This window comes from Hemicordylus capensis, chromosome 1 (assembly GCF_027244095.1).
Source record: "Hemicordylus capensis ecotype Gifberg chromosome 1, rHemCap1.1.pri, whole genome shotgun sequence".
Classification (NCBI taxonomy): Eukaryota; Metazoa; Chordata; class Lepidosauria; order Squamata; family Cordylidae; genus Hemicordylus; species Hemicordylus capensis.
Window position 1 is genome coordinate 310,597,301 of NC_069657.1, and position 19,153 is coordinate 310,616,453.

The window sequence follows — 19,153 nt, forward strand, 5'->3', positions numbered from 1 at the left end:
AGACTGCACACAGTTCCCCTTTGGGAGAGAAGATGGAAGCAAAATAGGAATTGTGTGGTTCTGCCTTCTCTTCGTCATCTGTTAACTTTTCATCCTCCTTATTAAAATGGTGGGACTGCCATTTCTTTCCTTTTCCTCATACCTTGAACATCTGAAAACCTGCCCCCCCCAAAAACCCCACCCTTTTTGTTGCTCTTAGCATCCCTTACTACCTCAGCTTATTCTGAGCTTTAGGTTTTCTGACACTGTCCTTTCAAGCCTAGACAAGAATAGACTATTTGTCTCTATTCATCATGTATAAGATAAGGTTTTGGAGCACATGTGGAGGGGCAATTCAGATGAGTATCCCCTTCACATGATTAAAGGATGCCCCAACAGCATGTTGGGTCATCCTCCAGTGATGCTAGGGAGACCCCATCCTGCTCTGTGTTGCAGTCAGAATTCATCTGAACTGGCCTGAAATGTCACTATAACATGTGGTGGCCATCTTGAAGACTAGAGAGATGTGGCTATGTGAGCTGAGTACCCAGTAGACTACATGGGCTATTTTGCCATAGATTCTAAGATACAATTGACAGGGCAGGGGGAAAGACAGACGGTAAATACTTTTTGTCCATTTTTACATTTTTATTGTATTTTTGCAAAACTTGTTATACAATAGCTAAAGAAGCTGCAAAAATTCCATACAGGTTCGAAGGGGGGGAAATCCATTTCCTAGAAGCAAAACTTAGATTGGGACATAAAATGGCACACATTTTAAACATGTTAGCTGCTATTCCTCACCTTTGAAAATTAGCAGCAGATAACATTATGTGAAATATTTTTATGTGACATTATGTGAAATATAATTTTTTAAAAATAGCAATTTGGTCTCATTTGATTCAAGCCATATACATATACATGATAACATTATATAACTTTGTACACAGAACAAGCAAGGTCATCAGTACAATACCCCTCTATCAATCCTCCTATTTAAAAGTGAAATCTTGTTATAAATGCTATCAATTAATGTGCCCATAAGAGCAGTTTAACATCCTTATTTACATAAAAGCAGGACTTCACCAGACAAGCTGTCCAATTGTCATAAAGGGAGCATTAACAAAGGATGTTACTTAAATTATGGCTGGACTTCTTCATGCAGCCATTTTCATGCACAAATCCCATTGATTCCTGAGGGACGTATGCATGCATCCTTGGATGCAAGATTACAGCTTCTCAAAGATGAGATAATCCCTAATCAGATGCTATGGAAAGTGAGTCCAGAATTCCACCCTGGCCTGGCACTTACCTCCGCCCACTGCTCACAGTTACAGCAGCATTAATCGAAGAGGTGAACACTGTAACCATGTTGGTGTAGGTGTTTCTGTGACTGGGATGGTGGTGGGCGGTGAGTGAGAGGCTGGAGTGGTACTTCCAGACCTGCTTTAGATGCTCTAAAGCAGGCATCCCCAAACTGCGGCCCTCCAGATGTTGCTGAACTACAACTTCCAGCATACCCAGCCACAAAAAATTGTGTCTAGGGATGCTGGGAGTTGTAGTTCAGCAACATCTGGAGGGCCGCAGTTTGGGGATGCCTGCTCTAAAGAGTCCTTCTTCATAACATCCAAAAAGGGCTATAGTGAAGCCTAAAAACCCCACCCCCATTCCCCAAATACAATCCATGGAAATATTTCAGTAGCAAAAATGTTGTAAGTCATACAAATGCTAAAAGGCTAAAGTAAGAATTATTACATTTGAAGCAGTATCTGCTAGGTTTCTGTACAATCTTCAGAAGACATGCATTAGATTTTTGAGGGGAGATTGCAGCTACTGGTTTAATCCATCTCCCTTTGGAGCCACAGGAAGCAGGATCAGGCCATTACATTTTTTAATTTCCCCGCCTTAATTTATGAGCATTATACCATATATTGCTACTAACCATAAATAGGAAGATACCTTGCATAAGGCAATACTTGAGCCTAAAAATATAAAAAAGACTTAAAGGCTTACATAATTGAAAATGAAAATGCCCTGATATCTGTTCCACATAATAATGCCACATGTGGCAACAGTTTTCAGCAAATGCAGTGCCTTCACCTCCAGTTTCCTGAGTCTGATCCAAATAGGCTTTGGGTCAGGTGCTCTGTAAGCAGATTTAAAGAGCTCTAAGATGGTGCTCTAGGCTGTAAAATGCACAGACCTGTACAGGAAGGTTCATTTGCTGATATGAATCATTGTATGGGTGTTGATCCATCTAATACAGGGAGACAATTTCAATGACTACGCATGTATTGAAGAAAGGATTAGGTATGCTATCATGCACTGAGAAGATTGTATTCCAAATAACTCAGGAGCCTTTAATTAATGCGGTTCTGTGCTTAGGTCAGAGGTGCACCTAGGTAATTTTGGAGCCAGGACCTAAAGGCTTTTGGATTCCACCACCCCCCCTCTGACACTACAAGTTAAGCATCATTTTTTTACACGTAGGTTCTTGAGGACACAAATCATACCACCCAGGACAGACTGAAGAGGATTTGGGACCTCCAGAGGATATGGAGGCCCTGGACTTCAGCCCCAAAATCCAGGGGTAACAGTGCCTTTGCTTACTGTGCACTTTGCATTTGGTATGAAAGGGCCTCAGTTTTCATATTTTGCTTTTACTTTAACCACTCAAATATTAAGATTAAATAATAATTCCACATCATACTTCCAAAAAATAATAATAATTCTATTCATTTCAAAAGATTCAGCTTTCTAAAAACCCAGTGAATAAATATGTGGATTGAGTTGTACTGCAAATTCTCATGAAATCTATTGGTAAGAGGAAAAACCTGCTAGCCCTCATGCAGCTAAAGGTAATTGGGCATAAGAGAATAGATGGGATACACAGAGTCACTGTGCTTTTGAGGTCCCCCACCCCACGCACAATAGCAACTGTGAGTGTAAGGTATGAACCAGATCAGGTCTGTGGTGTGGGGAGAGCGTTGTTTTATTTTTAATCATCCCCCCATACTGTGAATCTAACAAAAATCACCCCTCCCCACAACTGTAGGCCCAATCCAGATCGGATTCCCTGTGGCTATTTTAAAAGAACAACAGCACAATGACACTTTGATATTGTGCAGTTTGGCCTCAAATAGATTGAAATCAATTAAATTCTGACAGAGGGTAGAACTGTGCTATTTTGTGTGTGTTGGTTAGAGTGAAGGCACTTACAGGAGGATCAGTGGATGGGATTTAACTCTCTGACACTCACCAGTTTATTCCTGCAAATTCCCTTCTGCCTGGTGGTTTTTCCACACAGCTGGACCTGTGTTTGCTTTTAGAGCCTGGCTGGGGAGAAATCAGTTAAAACAGACCTGGCAGGGAGATCTGCAGGGGTAAATTGGTGGGAAGGGAAAGTTAAGCACCTGCTCCTGCCCACCAGTTCTTCTTTGGTTCTGCCCTCCTGCCCCTGCCTTTACCTTACAAACATGATGGTTCCCCCTGGAAAGTGACTAACTTAAGTCGTCTTCTTAACCAATTTTTCATGGAAATAAGTCAGATTGTCATGCTGTACTTTGCACAATCCAAAATAAAGCAAAAGGTAATATCCTAAGGTGACATTCTGCAAGCAGATGAAATTCCATTCACTGAAGGAGTGAGAGGTCCTTTTCTCCAACCCACCCTTCCCTCGGTGGCCTCCTGTGCCCCCCCCCAACTTTTGCTCCTTAGAGTTGGGGGGGTGGGCTCTGGAACAGGGTGGCATGTAGCATGGAGGGTCTGTGCCTAGAGGGAGAGACTGCGGTGGGTGGCGGGGGACTGCCCCAAGGCATGACACCTTAGGATACAACTAACTTTATCCTCAGTAGGATATGGATGCTTCCTAAACAACCCCAAATAATGTTTTGGGTGATTTCCTAAAATGGAAGTAACAAGTTTAGAAAGGTTTCTTATTCATTTTTCTTTATTAACAAGCATTGACAGATCACACCAGCATATTATAAACTATTCTAAATATTATAAACTCTAACAAATATATTTAGTTCAGTAAGCACTCAGTTCCATAGCTCTAATCACTCATATGAGTACACATTGGTATTTTGATATCACAGAGTAGAAAATTGTGGTCTTGTGTAGCACAGTTATATTCTTTTAGTAAATAGGTAAGCTTGCAAAATTTTAGCTGTGTCTTTCTCAATGACCTGGAAACTTGTCTGCTTTGTTATTAAGGGCACCCACCTTTTGTAAAGTACTTTGTATACTTATATTAAATGCCTATGTATTTGCATTTAATATACCCAAACTAGTTGATAGCAATCTATCAAGCTCATTTGCTGGGACACTCCATTTGCTTGATGGCCAATAGCACATTATGGCCGATGGAGCACATGGAGAAAATTTCCCTCTCAAAAGCATTTTAAAATTTCAAAAAAGTTTTACAAGGAATTACAAACCAATTTTCTTAGGTTTCACATCATGGACATACAGGATTACACTCTGTCCTTAGTGCAAGGAGATTGTGGAGCCCAGAGTTAGAAAGCAAGCTAAGGCAGGGGGCCTCATCTTCATACACAATTTGCAAAACAGCAAGTCCATGAACAATATCTTCTTACAGTATATACATTAATAAATAAATAGCAAAAATAATTATCTATATTGTTTGTAGACTCCCTCAAGGTATCTATGAACAAGAGTAAACATTAAGAATTTAATAACTGACAATTTTCATTTTTGCCAGGGCTGATGATCACCTGTCCATATGTTATTTTTTATTTTGTTTCACAAAAGCAGTTCTTTTATGGATCAGAGACAGGATTGCAAATAGAATGTTGATCAAGAGAAGATCATGGCTAATGCCTCTTTAGAAGAGAGAAGATCATGACTAATGCCAATTATTCACTTAACTGACTATAATGACTCTGAACATGGCATAGTAATTTTGATCATATCATGTTCAAAACAGCTAATTTTCTTACTAAGACTAAATAGGTTCCAGTGGTGCTTTTTTGTGGGGGTGGTCAATCCCAGATACTTGAAACTGCTTATTGATTCAATATGCATAGTCCATGAGTAATGCTAATTGTGTTCAGCAGCTTAACAACTGTGCTTATCACATCAGCAAATGTTTTTGCAGTCATGTGACACTATCCATACATAAACATCCAGGTATGTAGCCAGTAGGTCACTTTATAAACACGAACAAGAACAGTACTTAAAGTCAGTAGTCCATATGAAGGAATACAGCTTTACTTTTTAAAAAAATGCTTTAGATAAGCAATGGAACCCCAAATCAACTGCAATATATATTTTAGGTAATGTCCCTGGTTTTAACTTTCATGGTAATATTTAATGTGCTTTCATGATAATATTTAAGACATATGTACCATACCTATCTATCCTTATTATAGGAAGAATACTGTGGGTCCTTTCTCCATCACTTAAGTTGTTTTCACATGGTGCTTTTGCATTTCCACATTCAGCAATGTTGTTCAAAAGCCCACATCCTGCAATTAGCCCCTTAGCACCATGAAAATGTCTTTAATTAACTTGTAATAACATTTTCTTTGGCTTAAGTGCTGGCAAATGTGGCAAACCAAACAACAGTCTCCCAATAGATCCAGTTGCCCAAATACTAGAAACTTGCTTTCGGTATTTTTCTGTGCAATCAATGAACAAATGGGGTAGAGTCCAGTTCTGCTCTAACTCTTTGTTTTCATAAGATTCCACTACATTTAGTGGGTATATGTGGAATGTGATAAAAGACCTGCGTCCCATTGCCAAACAAGCAGTCATGACAGTATCTCTTCTAATCATTGCTTTTCTCCAGTATGTGAAAAGATATTAGGATTTGCAAATTTCCATAGAAAACACCTTACATAGTATCCCATCTTCCATTTACTAAATTAAATACAGCAGGCTCGCCTATTATTAACCCAAGGCACAATTATATAGCTGCTAGAATATGAGAGACAAGCATCAGAAACAAAACCTGCCTGCGAGTCAAGAAGTCTCTACTGACTACAGCCAGTGTCCAGGGCAACACTGTTGAGGCCTAGAATTCCACAACAAACAAGATTTTCAAAATCCTGCATACCTCAATCCTAATTGTTGACCTGATATCTTGACATTATACAAAAGGACAGACTTTCATAAATGTCCTTGCATGCTTTTGCACTGTTGCATTTATTTTTTGCAGCAGCAATTTCATACTTTAAAAAAATTGCTTGTACCTAAGACATCTTTAACTTTTAAATTTTTAAGAGGATCTGTCAAATCAGTGTTGTTTTTTGAATTGGCAGTCATGAGGGCTGAGATCTTTTGCCTTCTGTAAATATGCAAAAAGGCCTGGAATTTTGCTAGAAACCAAAGTGTGGCCTTCAGAGAGTCCAAGCTCAAGACATGAGGAGCTGCAGCTGAAAAAAAGAAAACACCAAAGTTCTAGTGTATACATGGAAGTGGCTTGCATGTACAAAGGGCACTCTTTGGGTCCTATCCTGTGGACCAAGGGGTTCCCCATCTTGGGTACCTAGATGTTGCTGGGCGACAACTCCTGTCATTGCCAGGCCCATTGGCCAAAGCGGGCAGTTGCCGATCAATTTCTAGAGAGCCAAGGTTGGGAACCCCTGCTTTGGACCATGGCACTGATGGCCATGAAGATCTCTAGACCTCTGTCTGCACTCTGCCCTAATATACATGGTCACAGGGAAGCGGCTTCCCTAAGAAGCTCTCTCGACATGGTAATCGAATGCATGTGTATATCACAACCATTAAAGGAGGGCCAATGGTGTGAATATTCCCCACCCACTCTTGAGGGCTGTGCATGAAGAGACTCTTAACATTATCCAAAACATGTTCCAGATGGTAGCACAGAGTGTGATTCCCAACTTGATATCCTCCAGCTCTCTCTCAAAACCTCCAGCTTGAGGAGTGTCGCTGCAAAAACTTATTACAGTTGTGACAGAATATAGCAGTGTGAACATCAGTTGAATGGAATTGGTTTAGATGTAACTATTAGAATAAAAAAGAAGCAATGGTTGAAAATTAAACACCAGTGGCCATTAAAAAAATACAGTTCACAGTCTCCTTACTTTAGCTGGACATTGGCACATAGAACAATCACGCACATACTTGTACACGCAAACCAGCTACATTTCTGAATGTTAGGGGGACAAGAAAAACATGTCAAATGTCCTTTTAGTACGAATACAGCTCCACTGATGACATTTCAGATATCTAAAAATCCTGAGAACTTTTCACTAATGACTCTGACACATCATATTTCAGGTTGGCAGTATAACAAAGACAACGTGTCATTTTATATCTCACACAGTTCTGAAAAGGGCTTTCATGATGTTTGCACTTGTAATATATGCAAAATATTGTGACATGCAATCAGCTTTTATCAACCATCTCACCCACCCAAATTGCAACATTACTAAGAGAGAGAGAGAGAGAGAAGCACTGATTCTGACACACTTGACTGACATAATAGGATGCTTCATCTAAGAAAAGTGAAAAACTGGAACACTCCTGCATCATTTTACTGCCCCATGTTGCCCTCTCCCACTTGATTGGAAAGGAGGATTGGTGAGATTCATCAGCAATGACTTCTATGGACAGAGAGCTAAAGTTTTAAACAAGAATTATTCCTTCTTTTTTTTAACGAAGTAGACAAAATGTTACAATGGTTACAGTTTTATGAGATTTGTGAGGATTACTTCATTAATAGTTTTCAAAATAGTTTGTAGCTTCTAGATAAAGATACTAGAAATTATTTCCAAAATATACCTTTGACATTTGAAATTCTGATTAGCTAACATTTTGAGGAGCACAAAATCTCAGGTAACAAAATCTTACTTCCAGCTTTAAATATGTTTCCGTCCCCCACTACTTCAGCAATATTTTGGAGAAGCTACCTATACTTTTAATATTCAATACCAATGGAAGTACTGACTCATCTATACATTACTCAACTTTGCATTTTATTAAGAAATGTGTATTAATATTAATATTAAATTATATTGTTTTAATCATGCCATTGGAGATTATGCAATCTAAGGTTTTGAATAAAGTGGAACAGGACTTCCTCTCAAAGGGAAAATCAGGGATCCACATAGTAGGAAAAACTGTCACAAGCTGGGCTTTCATTTTCAACTGTAGCTCCTCATGTTGTTTTCCTATACAGAACCGAAATTCATGCATGAAAATCATTTTGTTTTCATGAGGCCCTGATTATGGTGAATCTGGGGATAAGCAGTTCCTTATACAGTTTAGCATATGAACACATACAGCTGCCATACAGCTGTCTCAAGCTGACCATTGATCCATCCAGCTCAGTGTTGGATGGATCACTGACGGGCAGCGGATCCTTGTATGTGTGTTGCAGGGCGGGGGGGGCGCGTCTTTCCTGGTCTTACCTAGGGATTAATTTCTATACTTCATACAGAAATACAAAGTACTTCTAAGCATAATGCAAAATGAAAGAACAGAGAGGCGACTCTCAGAGACGGGAGAAAATACAGCCAGAAAGGCATTAAGAAATATTCCGCTTATAACCATGCTGCTTTCTCACACTGTTCCCCCAAACCTCACAAAGATATAAAATATATTCCATCTTCAGCCATACAAAGAAGCATGCAATTAAAAGTCTAGGAATCATCTGCAGAAGAGAAGTACACTCAGGTGTCTCACATAGGGTCACAGGACACTGTTTTCTTGACCCAGAGATAAACAGCTACACCAGGGTTTCTTAACCTTGGGCCCCCAGATATTGATGGACTACAACTCTCAACATTCCCAGCCACAATGGACATGGCTGGAGATGATGGGAGTTGTAGTCCATCAACATCTGGGGGCCCAAGGTTAAGAAACCCTGAGCTACACAGCTGCAATAATGGCTCTCTGGCCACATGAGCATAGATTAGGAAGCCGATAAATGCAGTGGTTCTCCAAATTATGAGCATGTGCCAGAAAAAGAAAACTGTGCCATCAGCCATGTATTATAATGCAGTTCATCTCTGTGCAGAAAATGCAGTGTGTGAAAAGAGCCCTAAATCTCTGCCACTTGTCGAATAGCATTTGCCACAATGACTAGCATGCCAGGGAAGCTCTAGATCCAGATCTGCCTGTGGGTGCAATTTGAATTGAGAAATACTTATTACTCAGCTGTGGCAGATTGGGCTCCACTGCCAACAACTCCCTTGTTCACAAGCAACAAATAACCCAGAATCCAAGCAGGGATATTCTGCTGGAATTGCACAACTGGGTTAGCTTGGATTCTCATGGATATGAATCTCTACCACACACAATACATAGGCCTTAAGTATGTAAAATGTTATGCCTCATGAAATCTGCATCAAAAGGTGTGGTAAAAATCATACTAGCCCTGTAACAGAAGAACTATTTCTCAATAGCACCATAAGCATAAAAATGCTAAGGTCATCTACATCTTGATTCAAATAGTTTATGTGGTTTGGATTACCACAGAATATCACATGCTGTGCTGAATGACTGATATGCTACAAACAGGATTAATACATATGCAGACAAGTTTTAAAAAATATTTAGTGGCCGACATGATGTGCAGTGTCTTATAAATGCTGTGAGCTGTCTGGCCTGCTGCAGTCACGTGAGGCAGCCCCAATGTGGTTGAGGATGAGTGATTGCACAGTCAGAGCTGCTGCAGATACTCCATTCACCACAATGGGAATATCTGCGACAGCCCTGATCATGCTACTGCTCATGCCTCAACAGCGTTGGGACTGCGTTATGTGCCTGCAGCAGCCCCAGTGTGGTCCACACCATTGTGACAATGAACATCATGTCAGCCTTTGTCTCCACACATTAAAGGCACAATTCAGCCATTATTTAAACACATGCAAGTCCCATTTAATTCAAAAGAGGGACTAAGCACATCATTAATTCTCCCCAAATGAAACCAATTGGATTTCAAAGTGCTTAGATTTGCTTGGATGTTTGTTGCCTTATGGAAACCTCCTCTTTTGTGCTTTCTTTTAGAAAACCTTTAGATGGAACAGAGCAGTTAATGGTCCCAGACCAGTTGAGATCAGATAGATTTGCTTGTGCAATCCAAGTCAGTATTTCACCATCCACTTAGGGTTACTTTTGGAGACCAGTTAGCCAAGATAACAGGTAACTATGCTCAGTAACAAGATATCTATTAATTTTTCAAGTTATGTTTTGGGAAAATCTGAATTTGTGGTAAAACCATTAAGTCATAGACATCAGAACTTTGTGGCTTTTGTTCTCCCGTTGTTTATTATAGCTGATACAAGATGGGTAAACGTAAAACAGAGTATTCTATGAACTTCTGTCTCTACTAGATAGCTTTATTTTCAAGGTATGAAATACACTGCTAGTGAGAAGTCTCTCTTTCATAAATATATGAGGATTGGCTCTTGCATTCGTGCAGAGAAATCTAAAGACCTCAGTTCTAGTTCCAGCATTGCCTCAAGATCACTCCATGCTGGAGCAAATAATGACTTCTCTCTCCATCAATTTTCAAGGCTGTGCAAGTGATGAATCTTTATTGTACTTTCTTCACAGTAGTGTAGTGTTCATGGTGGAAAAGACCTTGAGGTACTCTGACAAAAAGCATTAGAGAAGTCATAATGATGCAGCAGAAGGAATGGTGAGCAGAACAGCCATGGGAATTAGATTAGAAAAACTGATTGTACAGAAGAGATTGAATCTCACCAGCCAATATTCCTCTTTCAGGAACAATCACATGTGTATATGTACAGTACTTGTTTAAACAGATCATGAGTCTGCAATTATTACAGTACTAAAAAACAAAACCATCTTGTGAGTAAACAGTCCACAACAGTACATCTCTTAAGTGTGTTTACTCATGCCATTTAAGCCTTCGACCCGATCCAGCTAGAGAGAATCATGGCTAAGCCCCATTGAACTCAATGGAACAAGTTAGTCATGACTAAATTGTCCTACTACTGGATTAGGGCTCTGAACTGCAAGACACTCTATTCTGATATATTGTTGCTCTTCTCATTTAACATGACTGGTACTAAATAAATAGGCCATTAGCAAAATAAGAACTGAGTTCTGTACTTTGTTCCTCGCTCAGTGTAACATTCAATCATTTCCATAAGCATTAGCACCATAGGTTCATGCATCTGGAGACAGCAAACAATAGTTTAGACATAGGGGTTGTCTTAGGCCATCATTTGTTCTTTGTTTCAAATAAATACCTTGCATGTTTTTTCTTTAGAGAAAGAGAAATACCATGATTTCTTAAACGGAATGAAAATACATTTTAACAAGAAGCAAAATTTTTCCTCTGAGCATAAAACAAAATTTATATTGGTAGACTCCATATTTCAGAAATTAGTATTATTTAATGTTAAATGTTGTTTTCAGCAGAAGAGGTAGGTGTATTTCCACACAGTAGGAGAAATTGTAACAGGCATGAAGGAAAAATTAGTATAATCTGGCCTAAAAGAATTCAAACAAAACTATGATAAAAGAGGGTAAGAGAAAGTCCATGTTCTAATTAGGGAATTATTTGGTCTTAAAATTTCTGGCAGAATCAGAGGGATTTATAAGCTATCTGTTTGTTCAAAGAAATGTCTGCTCCAACAAGTCAGTGGTTAATTGAAATATTAACCTCTAGACTGACACATATGCCATTTCAGCAATTCTTTCTTACATTACCAACACCAGCAGTCTAAAAGTTTACACAGAGATCATGAGATTCTTAATAATTACATAATTACAATAGAAATTTTAAGTTGAAGGGTTGTTAAAACAATCTTCATAAATAATGTGTTCTATCTCTTCAATAACCTAAAGGTCAATTGGTATAGATAGGATAACGTTTCTTTTTCTTTTACAACCAGATTGGAGACTCCTCACTGCCAACATTGGTTAAGGCCTGGATCAAGTTACTCTCCTTTTGCTTTTTTCTGCTTTTTTCCATTTTCCACAACTAGACCATTTTCTGGTTTGCTTATACCGTTTGCCACAACACCATTGGTAATTTTGCCGTTCTTTACGGGCTGCTTGGGCATCTTGTATGTCCGATAGTAGAAGTTACCAAACAGGAAAATGAAAGTGGTAGCATAGAAAATGACACCCCAGTGCATCCATTTAGGAAAGGGACAATCGATATAAATAGACATGGCCGTGTGGCCAATCGTCACATGGAATTGCATCTGAAAGGCAGAAAACAGAATGTCAGAAAGATCCCGATTAATATATTTCTGTTAGGTTTCATTTTACAATGTCACCTGAAAACATATCCAAATACTAAACATGCATTTAAAAGAAAAATACCAAATTGTGAAACTGAAGGCATACCTTTTCATTAACAATTTTCAAACCTATCACAATGAAATGACAATGACTTACCTGGCTCGGCCATTCATAGAAACATGGCTTTAATTACCAACAACTATAGCTATTATTCTATAGCTGGTTATTATTCTATAACTATTCACATGCACCACCTAAATAGCCACCCATTAAAATGAGGTTAAGGGAATGAGCGCTCCTCCTTTAACCTTGTTTTTTTAAATCGTCTGGCAGCTGCGGCTGCTTGCATGCCAGACTGTGGGGAGCTTGGGGAGGGGGGGATCCGCATGATGGACTGCACACTTGCATGGTGCATCATGGTATTTCTGGAGGCCGAGATGATGCATTCCGGCCCCCAACCCTCCCCGCAGCCGGGGCATGTGGGGAATTGTCTGGGCATGCAAAGAGTGCGCCCAACAACACAGCACAGATGGTCTGCACGGGAGGTAAGTAGAACCTGCCTTCCCCACAGCCCACTCTGGAGCCTCTCTAACTAATCATGAGAACTAAAATAGATAGCATCTTTATTACACATTTATCTGGGTTTGATATTATATTAATCCAGGAGACGTGCATGATAACTGATACTGACTTAGGGTATGGTTATTACGGGCTGAAAGCTGACTCTGAAGTAACCAAGGGTAGAGCCAAGGGGTGGGTGGGTGGGTGTGTTTATCTTCACAAAGTTGCGAGAGGAGGTGCTGGAACTTGAACCTTATGCTTCCTTTTCTAAGGCTATCATTATTAAATTCACTGGATGTAATTTGATGATCATCAATGTATACCCCGCTCCCCCGAAACTGCATTCTGAAATCAGAGTTGTATGGAGAGGTTTTGAGTTTTATGTATAATCTTATTATGAAGTTCCCAAATTCGCATGCCATCACAGCTGGTGATTTTAATGCTAGACTTGGCCCAAATGACAGCACTTTAAATACAGTCCATCAGAGATACCTCCCAGAAAGGGATTGCCCCCCTCTGCTTCAAACACGCCAGTCCAAAGATCGGGTTAGTAATCTTGCAGGCCTTTGTATGGCCACTCTAATGAATCCTTTGATTTTCTTTGTAGTGAATAGGGCTATGGAAAACTCGAGAGAGGGGGAGTTCATATGGTAGGCCGGGATTAGGGCAAGTGTGCTAGATTATATTCTTGTTTCATGCAGTTGGTTTGCTGAACCAATTTAAGATAGACAGTTGGATAGATCCTGACCATATTCCCTTGGCATTTCCCTGAAACATTTGTAGAAGGAGTATATTTAGAGCATATTTACCATTGTGCCTTTAATGATAGTGATCGTTAGAGGTACCACTAGAGTGAAATGGTCTACCCGACTAAATGGACAATTTAAGGAGCTGTTGCTCTCAGACAATTTATCACAATGTCGGGCTACTCTGTTAACTGAACACTTCAGTAACAGGGTACTTAACCAGTTCCAGACTCTTATTCAGTCAGTTAAACAGCCCATTGCCCAATGTGCTAAGAACAGACAAAGTGGCTGTAGAGGTGGCATCAGTGGATGGTTTGATCAAGATTGCCTTAATGCAAAAAAGGCTTTAGTTACCAACTTTAAACTTTATAGGGCCAATAAGAGCTGCATTACGGTACAATACATTCTTGATCAGAAAAAAACCCCCAATATAAAGCATTAATAAAAGCGGAAAAGAGAGTTAAACTTAGGGAAACCTGGGAGTGATTATGGGTTGCCTCCAGGACTAATGATACTACCACCTTTTGGAATATTGTATCTGCCCATCCCTCTGGCAGGGGACCTGGGTTGGGCTGTCACATCCCTGCAGATGTGTGGGTAACCCATTTTGGGGCTTTGTATGGGACATAGGAACATAGGAAGCTGCCATATACTGAGTCAGACCATAGGTTCATCTAGCTCAGTATTGTCTTCACAGACTGGCAGCAGCTTCTCCCAGGCTGCAGGCAGGAATCTCTCTCAGCCCTTTCTTGGAGATGCCCGGGAGGGAACTTGGAACCTTCTGCTCTTCCCAGACATCTGTCCCTGATACAATGCCCTTATCGTCTCACCTGGAATCTTTACCGATTTGGCCCTCAGTTTCCACCAAGGAAGTAACTAGTTTAGTGACCCAACTCAAATCGGGATAGGCCCCAGGGTTTGACCAGATACCTCCTGAATTGTTAAAATCAAATATTGAATGGTGGGCCCCTGTATTTGCAAGACTCTTTACTTATATTGACTGAACCACCTGTACCCCGGAGGATTGGGGTACAGCTGTGATTGTTCCTATTTATAAGAAAGACCAACACTCTGACCCTTCTAATTATTGACCAATCAGTCTGTTGAATATCATCAGCAAATTATATTCTAGACATCTATATGTTAAACCCATGGACTGGTTGGAATAGTAAAACATACTAAGGGAGAAACAGGCAGGGTTCAGGACTGGTCAGTCGACTCTCAATCAGGCCTTAGTATTACAACATCTGGCTGAAAAGTATTCACCGTTGTATGCAGTCTTTATCAAATTTAAGGAAGTGTTTGACTCCATTTCTAGGGAGCGTTTGTGGAGTAAACTTGCCAATTCCTCTTTTGATTGTCGGCTGCTTCTCCTTATTCAAATGCTGCACAAGAACATCTCACTGAGAGTGAGATGCCGTGCCCAAGGACATTTGACCCAATCTGTACCCACATAGAAGGGAGTTAAACAGGGATGTATTTTGACTCCACTCCTTTTCAATCCTTATATAAATTCTCTTATTGAGCGTATGGATAACTCAGATTTCCGCCCTCCTACACTAGCCAGTAAATCAATTGCTGCTTTATGCTGATGACACGGTTATCCTATCTAGAACATCCATTGGCATGAGAAGAGCTAGCTCAATACTGCAAAGAGGAGCATTTATCCATAAATACCCCAAAGTCTAAGATCATGGTTTTTGCAAAAAAAACCTAAGAAGCATGTCTGGTGGATTAACAGGGAGGTAATTGATCAAGTCAGGGTCAAGCCAGCAACAATCCACATATTGGAGACGAAAGTTTGGGCGGTATATAAATGTGATAGATAGATAGATAGATAGATAGATAGATAGATAGATAGATAGATAGATATGCAGAAAACAGGCTTCTGGAACTGATCTTTCAAGCCTGTATAATGCTGTGCAATGGAAACATTGCACAGCATTAGATTTGCATAGCACAACAACTGGTTCAGAGCAAACAGATTTCAAATAGTTACCTTGTAGGTTTTCTCCCCAAATAATTATTTTAAGATGTGTATGAATGAAAGAAGGAAAAAACAGAATGGTTCTGGTTCTAAACATATGAATTGTTTTATAGGTAACATCTCTAGGAGCTATTTCTAGATGTTTTATGAATAATGTATAAAATGGTTTTTAATTGCTTCACACTGTTTTTGAATTGTTTTAAACTATTTTATATTGGTTTGTGTTTTGATAGTTGGGTGTTTTTTTTACTGATACTGAGGCTATTCTCACAAGCAATCTAACCCAGGCTCCACTGGTTGTGGAGCACTGGACTTGAGGACAATCCCGTGCTTCCACCCCACCTAACCTGACTATTTATCCCAGCCTTTAGCCAGGGTTAAGGGCACAAATGCGCCCTTAACCCCTGTGCCGGGTTCGTGTGTATTCTTGGGCTGAACGCAACCTGAGCATACACAGAGTTAGGAGCCTACAGTGCAAAACTCCTGGGGGAATCCCCTAATGCATCACACTCATCATGTGGTGCATTGTGGGATTCCTGGAGGGTGGGAAAATGAGTCCCGGCCTACAGAGTTCCGTGCTGCACAGAGCAGTGCAGATTGTATGGGCGCATGGTGGTGCGCCGAAGAGGAGCTGCGTTAGTCATCTGGGGGAAGGTAGGTGAAACCCTGCCTTCCTCACCACCACCCATGGTTTGGTTGTGTGCATGGCCATTATGTCTGTTTTATTGCTGTGAACTGCCCAGAGCTGATAGATGGGGCAGTATGGAAATAAAATAAAATAAAATAAAATAAAATAAATTCTGTTCTTTACCCTGCAAGCACTATTGGCTCAGAATTGCCAAAAGTGTTCTTATTATGCCTGGCTGCAGTTTGAGTTCCCACAATAATCTGGTTGATGTGACCTGAATACAAACGAATCTGCTTCAGGAGAGAGAGAGAGAGTATGTGTGTGTATGTGTGTGTGTGTGTACAAACAATATGCATTAGCATGAGCAAATTTTCTTCTAGCTCTATAATTCTACTATTCCAGATTTTTAAAACACTAGAAATATAATAGTTTTACAGAGAAACATTACTTACCAGCTGCATTATGGTCAAATATCGTTTCCACCAAAGATACTTGTGAAATTTAGGGCCACAGGCAGCTAATCCATAATACATGTACATAACAATATGAATAAAAGAATTAATTTGGGCTCCAAAAAAAGCTGTTGAGAAGAAGAAACAAAAACACAATTTAATTATTTATAAGTTACAGGAATTGTAACATTATCATCTTCACCATCATCTCTTAGTTTCCATTATATATTAAAATATATATTTGATGTTTGATTAATTTGATAGTCTTAGTGAATTATTAATATTTGTAGCATAGTACTGTATTAACAGTGAAAAACTTTTCAGTTCTAGATATAATACACAGGAAATACTGACATATATAACAATTCAGGTGAAGTTGAAATCCACATCTTTGATTCTTCTGACAAGCTTACATGGGGTATCATCCTCCAGAACTAGGTCTAATAACATGAGTAAACACTTGAAGGATATCATTCTCTGTTTCCTAGGCATACTTTTTTAAAAAGTGAATTATTAATTCTAAAATATATATAGGCATGATTTATTCCAGGATGGATGCCAGGTGCACACAAAGGCATGGGTGGAATTACAATTAGGCAAGGGGAGACAGTTGTCTGGGGGCCCCACTTCCTCAAGGGGCCCTCAAGAGACATGTCACATGACTCCCCATTGATCTCCTGCCCAGCCCTAAGGCCCCTCAGCCACTTGCCCTGTTCGCCTTCTCTCCTGCTTTCCTCCTGGCCAGCAATCTAAGCTGCTAGAGCTCCTTCTCTCCCTGCCTCTCAGCTGATTGGCAGGTGGGCAGGGCTTCCAGAGAGGGCTCCGTGCAGGCCTCCCTGAAGCCTGAACTCGAGTAGGCCGGCAGGCCCCAAGCAAGCAAGGAAGGAGGCAGGCAGAATGGCCACCACAGTTCTCTGCAGCAGACCCTCTGCCCAGGCCAGCCAGCCCAGCCTTTGCCAGGTAGAATGTGAATTCTTTTTTGTGCCCCCCCCCCACCGGATATATGGGATCTGCTTGCCATAGGGCTTTGATATGGGTGGGGGAGACTGAGAGGTCTCTGAATATTTAATTTAAAACAGATTGGAAAATTTGCTGGAGAGAGAGAGAGAGAGGCCCATAAGTGGCTTGTTTCATGGCAGAAAATTTCAAAAACTTCTGGAACAAACAATATTTTATTCATTCATTGATTCATAAATGCACTTACATTCAAGTTGTTTTGCAACCCAGAATGTCTGAGTGAGTACTGTGAAGCATGTGTTGTGCTTTTATTTTATTTTATTTTTCTTGTGTGTGAACTGCTCCCCAATACCTTGCAGGGACTTCAGGGTAAATCTGGCCAACATGTGAATGCAGCACCTCCATTCCAGAGGAGATGTGTGTTAAAAGGCTTTAAAAGCCTCGTATGAAAAACCTCCTGGAATTTACTGAATTTGTTCAGAATTCTGAGAAAACATACATATGCTCACACCGCATGGTTGAAAGACTCTTTTGCTAATCTGCAGCGAGGGGCCCATTTCAATAATTAGTGTTTCTAGTGTGTTCTAGGCATTAAAAGTAGCACAAATATATAGTATTCAATGTATATCACTATATATTGTGAAGTGTGCGTGTGTGTATTCAGTGAAATGTATTTCCAGGCAGCATACTTATTTTGAAATATCAGATTTAAATCCTTGGGATCCTGGGGTGTGTGGAGGCCCTGGACTTTGAAGGGGGGCACATTTTAAAATCTCCTCTCTAGGCCCACTCCAACCTTGCTATGCCCCTGCACAAAGGTGTACTGCCACAGGTGTCCACAGAACTCTGTTTTATTCCTTCCCCTTGGTACAAGTGCAAGCAATACACTGGATCACTACTAGAACTGAACTAAAAATATTAACGTCTGGCTACAGAGCTGCTCGGAGGGGAATTGTGGGGTGGGGAATAGAAGTTCTAGTTACTGCCACTGCCATCAATGGAGAGTTTCACGTTTCCCCAATTTCATATCCCATCCACCCCTAAAAGCCTGCTGAAATGCTACTCACTTTTGCTGCCATTTTACTGCAAACGGGGCAGCAAAAATGTGAGCTTTTTTGCCCAGCCCTAGTCTTATTACAGAGATCACGAGGGCTGAGTACATCTCCTGTGTTTCCATTCAGTTGTCTCTCTTTCCCAGGTACAAGAAAGGAAATTCTGGAAAGGAGATATGGAAGACCTGCACAGAGCTCCCAAAGTCTGTAATGGCCCAGCATGCGTGCTTGATCATGTGCCCACATCAAGAAAAGAGAGGGGGTAGGGAAGTAAGACTTTGTATTAAGCCCTTTGCAAATTCCAATCTACTGTTCTGATCATAGTTGAATGTCAGAGGGGCAGGGCATCCATGATCAATTTCTCATGGGAGTGTGCGTGTCTCTGCCCCTTGACATTTGGCAGCATAACTAACATCGCCTGATTATGAGAACCAGCCCATTGTGCATATTGGCTGTTTAAAACATCAAATTGTATTACAATATTGAAATAATGGCTCAGATATTCTGCTGCAATAGGTGCAGAACAGGAGCTGCATCCATGCAAGAGGCTGCTTTGGAGCTCAGCAAGACCACTG

General features: G+C 40.3%; 1 protein-coding gene and 1 long non-coding RNA gene across 5 annotated transcripts in view; one reads left to right on the forward strand and one right to left on the reverse strand.

Moving 5' to 3' along the window:
- Window positions 1-1,549: 1,549 nt before the first annotated feature.
- The window catches only part of ELOVL4 (ELOVL fatty acid elongase 4), a 115,932-nt gene continuing 98,328 nt past the window's right edge, over window positions 1,550-19,153 (reverse strand). For 3 of the 4 annotated variants that reach the window (XM_053287027.1, XM_053287025.1, XM_053287026.1), the window contains 2 exons: window positions 16,570-16,697; window positions 1,550-12,155 (listed from right to left, as the gene is read on the reverse strand). In XM_053287027.1, coding sequence (XP_053143002.1) covers window positions 11,886-12,155; window positions 16,570-16,697 — 398 coding nt within the window. In that variant the 3' untranslated portion in view covers window positions 1,550-11,885. The remainder of the gene's footprint in view (window positions 12,156-16,569; window positions 16,698-19,153) is intronic. The other variant, XR_008314151.1, reaches the window with a different exon arrangement.
- LOC128341027 (uncharacterized) overlaps window positions 17,244-19,153 on the forward strand; it is a 37,173-nt gene continuing 35,263 nt past the window's right edge. The window contains exons 1-2 of the long non-coding RNA XR_008314152.1: window positions 17,244-17,529; window positions 18,725-18,848. This is a non-coding gene — a long non-coding RNA (uncharacterized LOC128341027). The remainder of the gene's footprint in view (window positions 17,530-18,724; window positions 18,849-19,153) is intronic.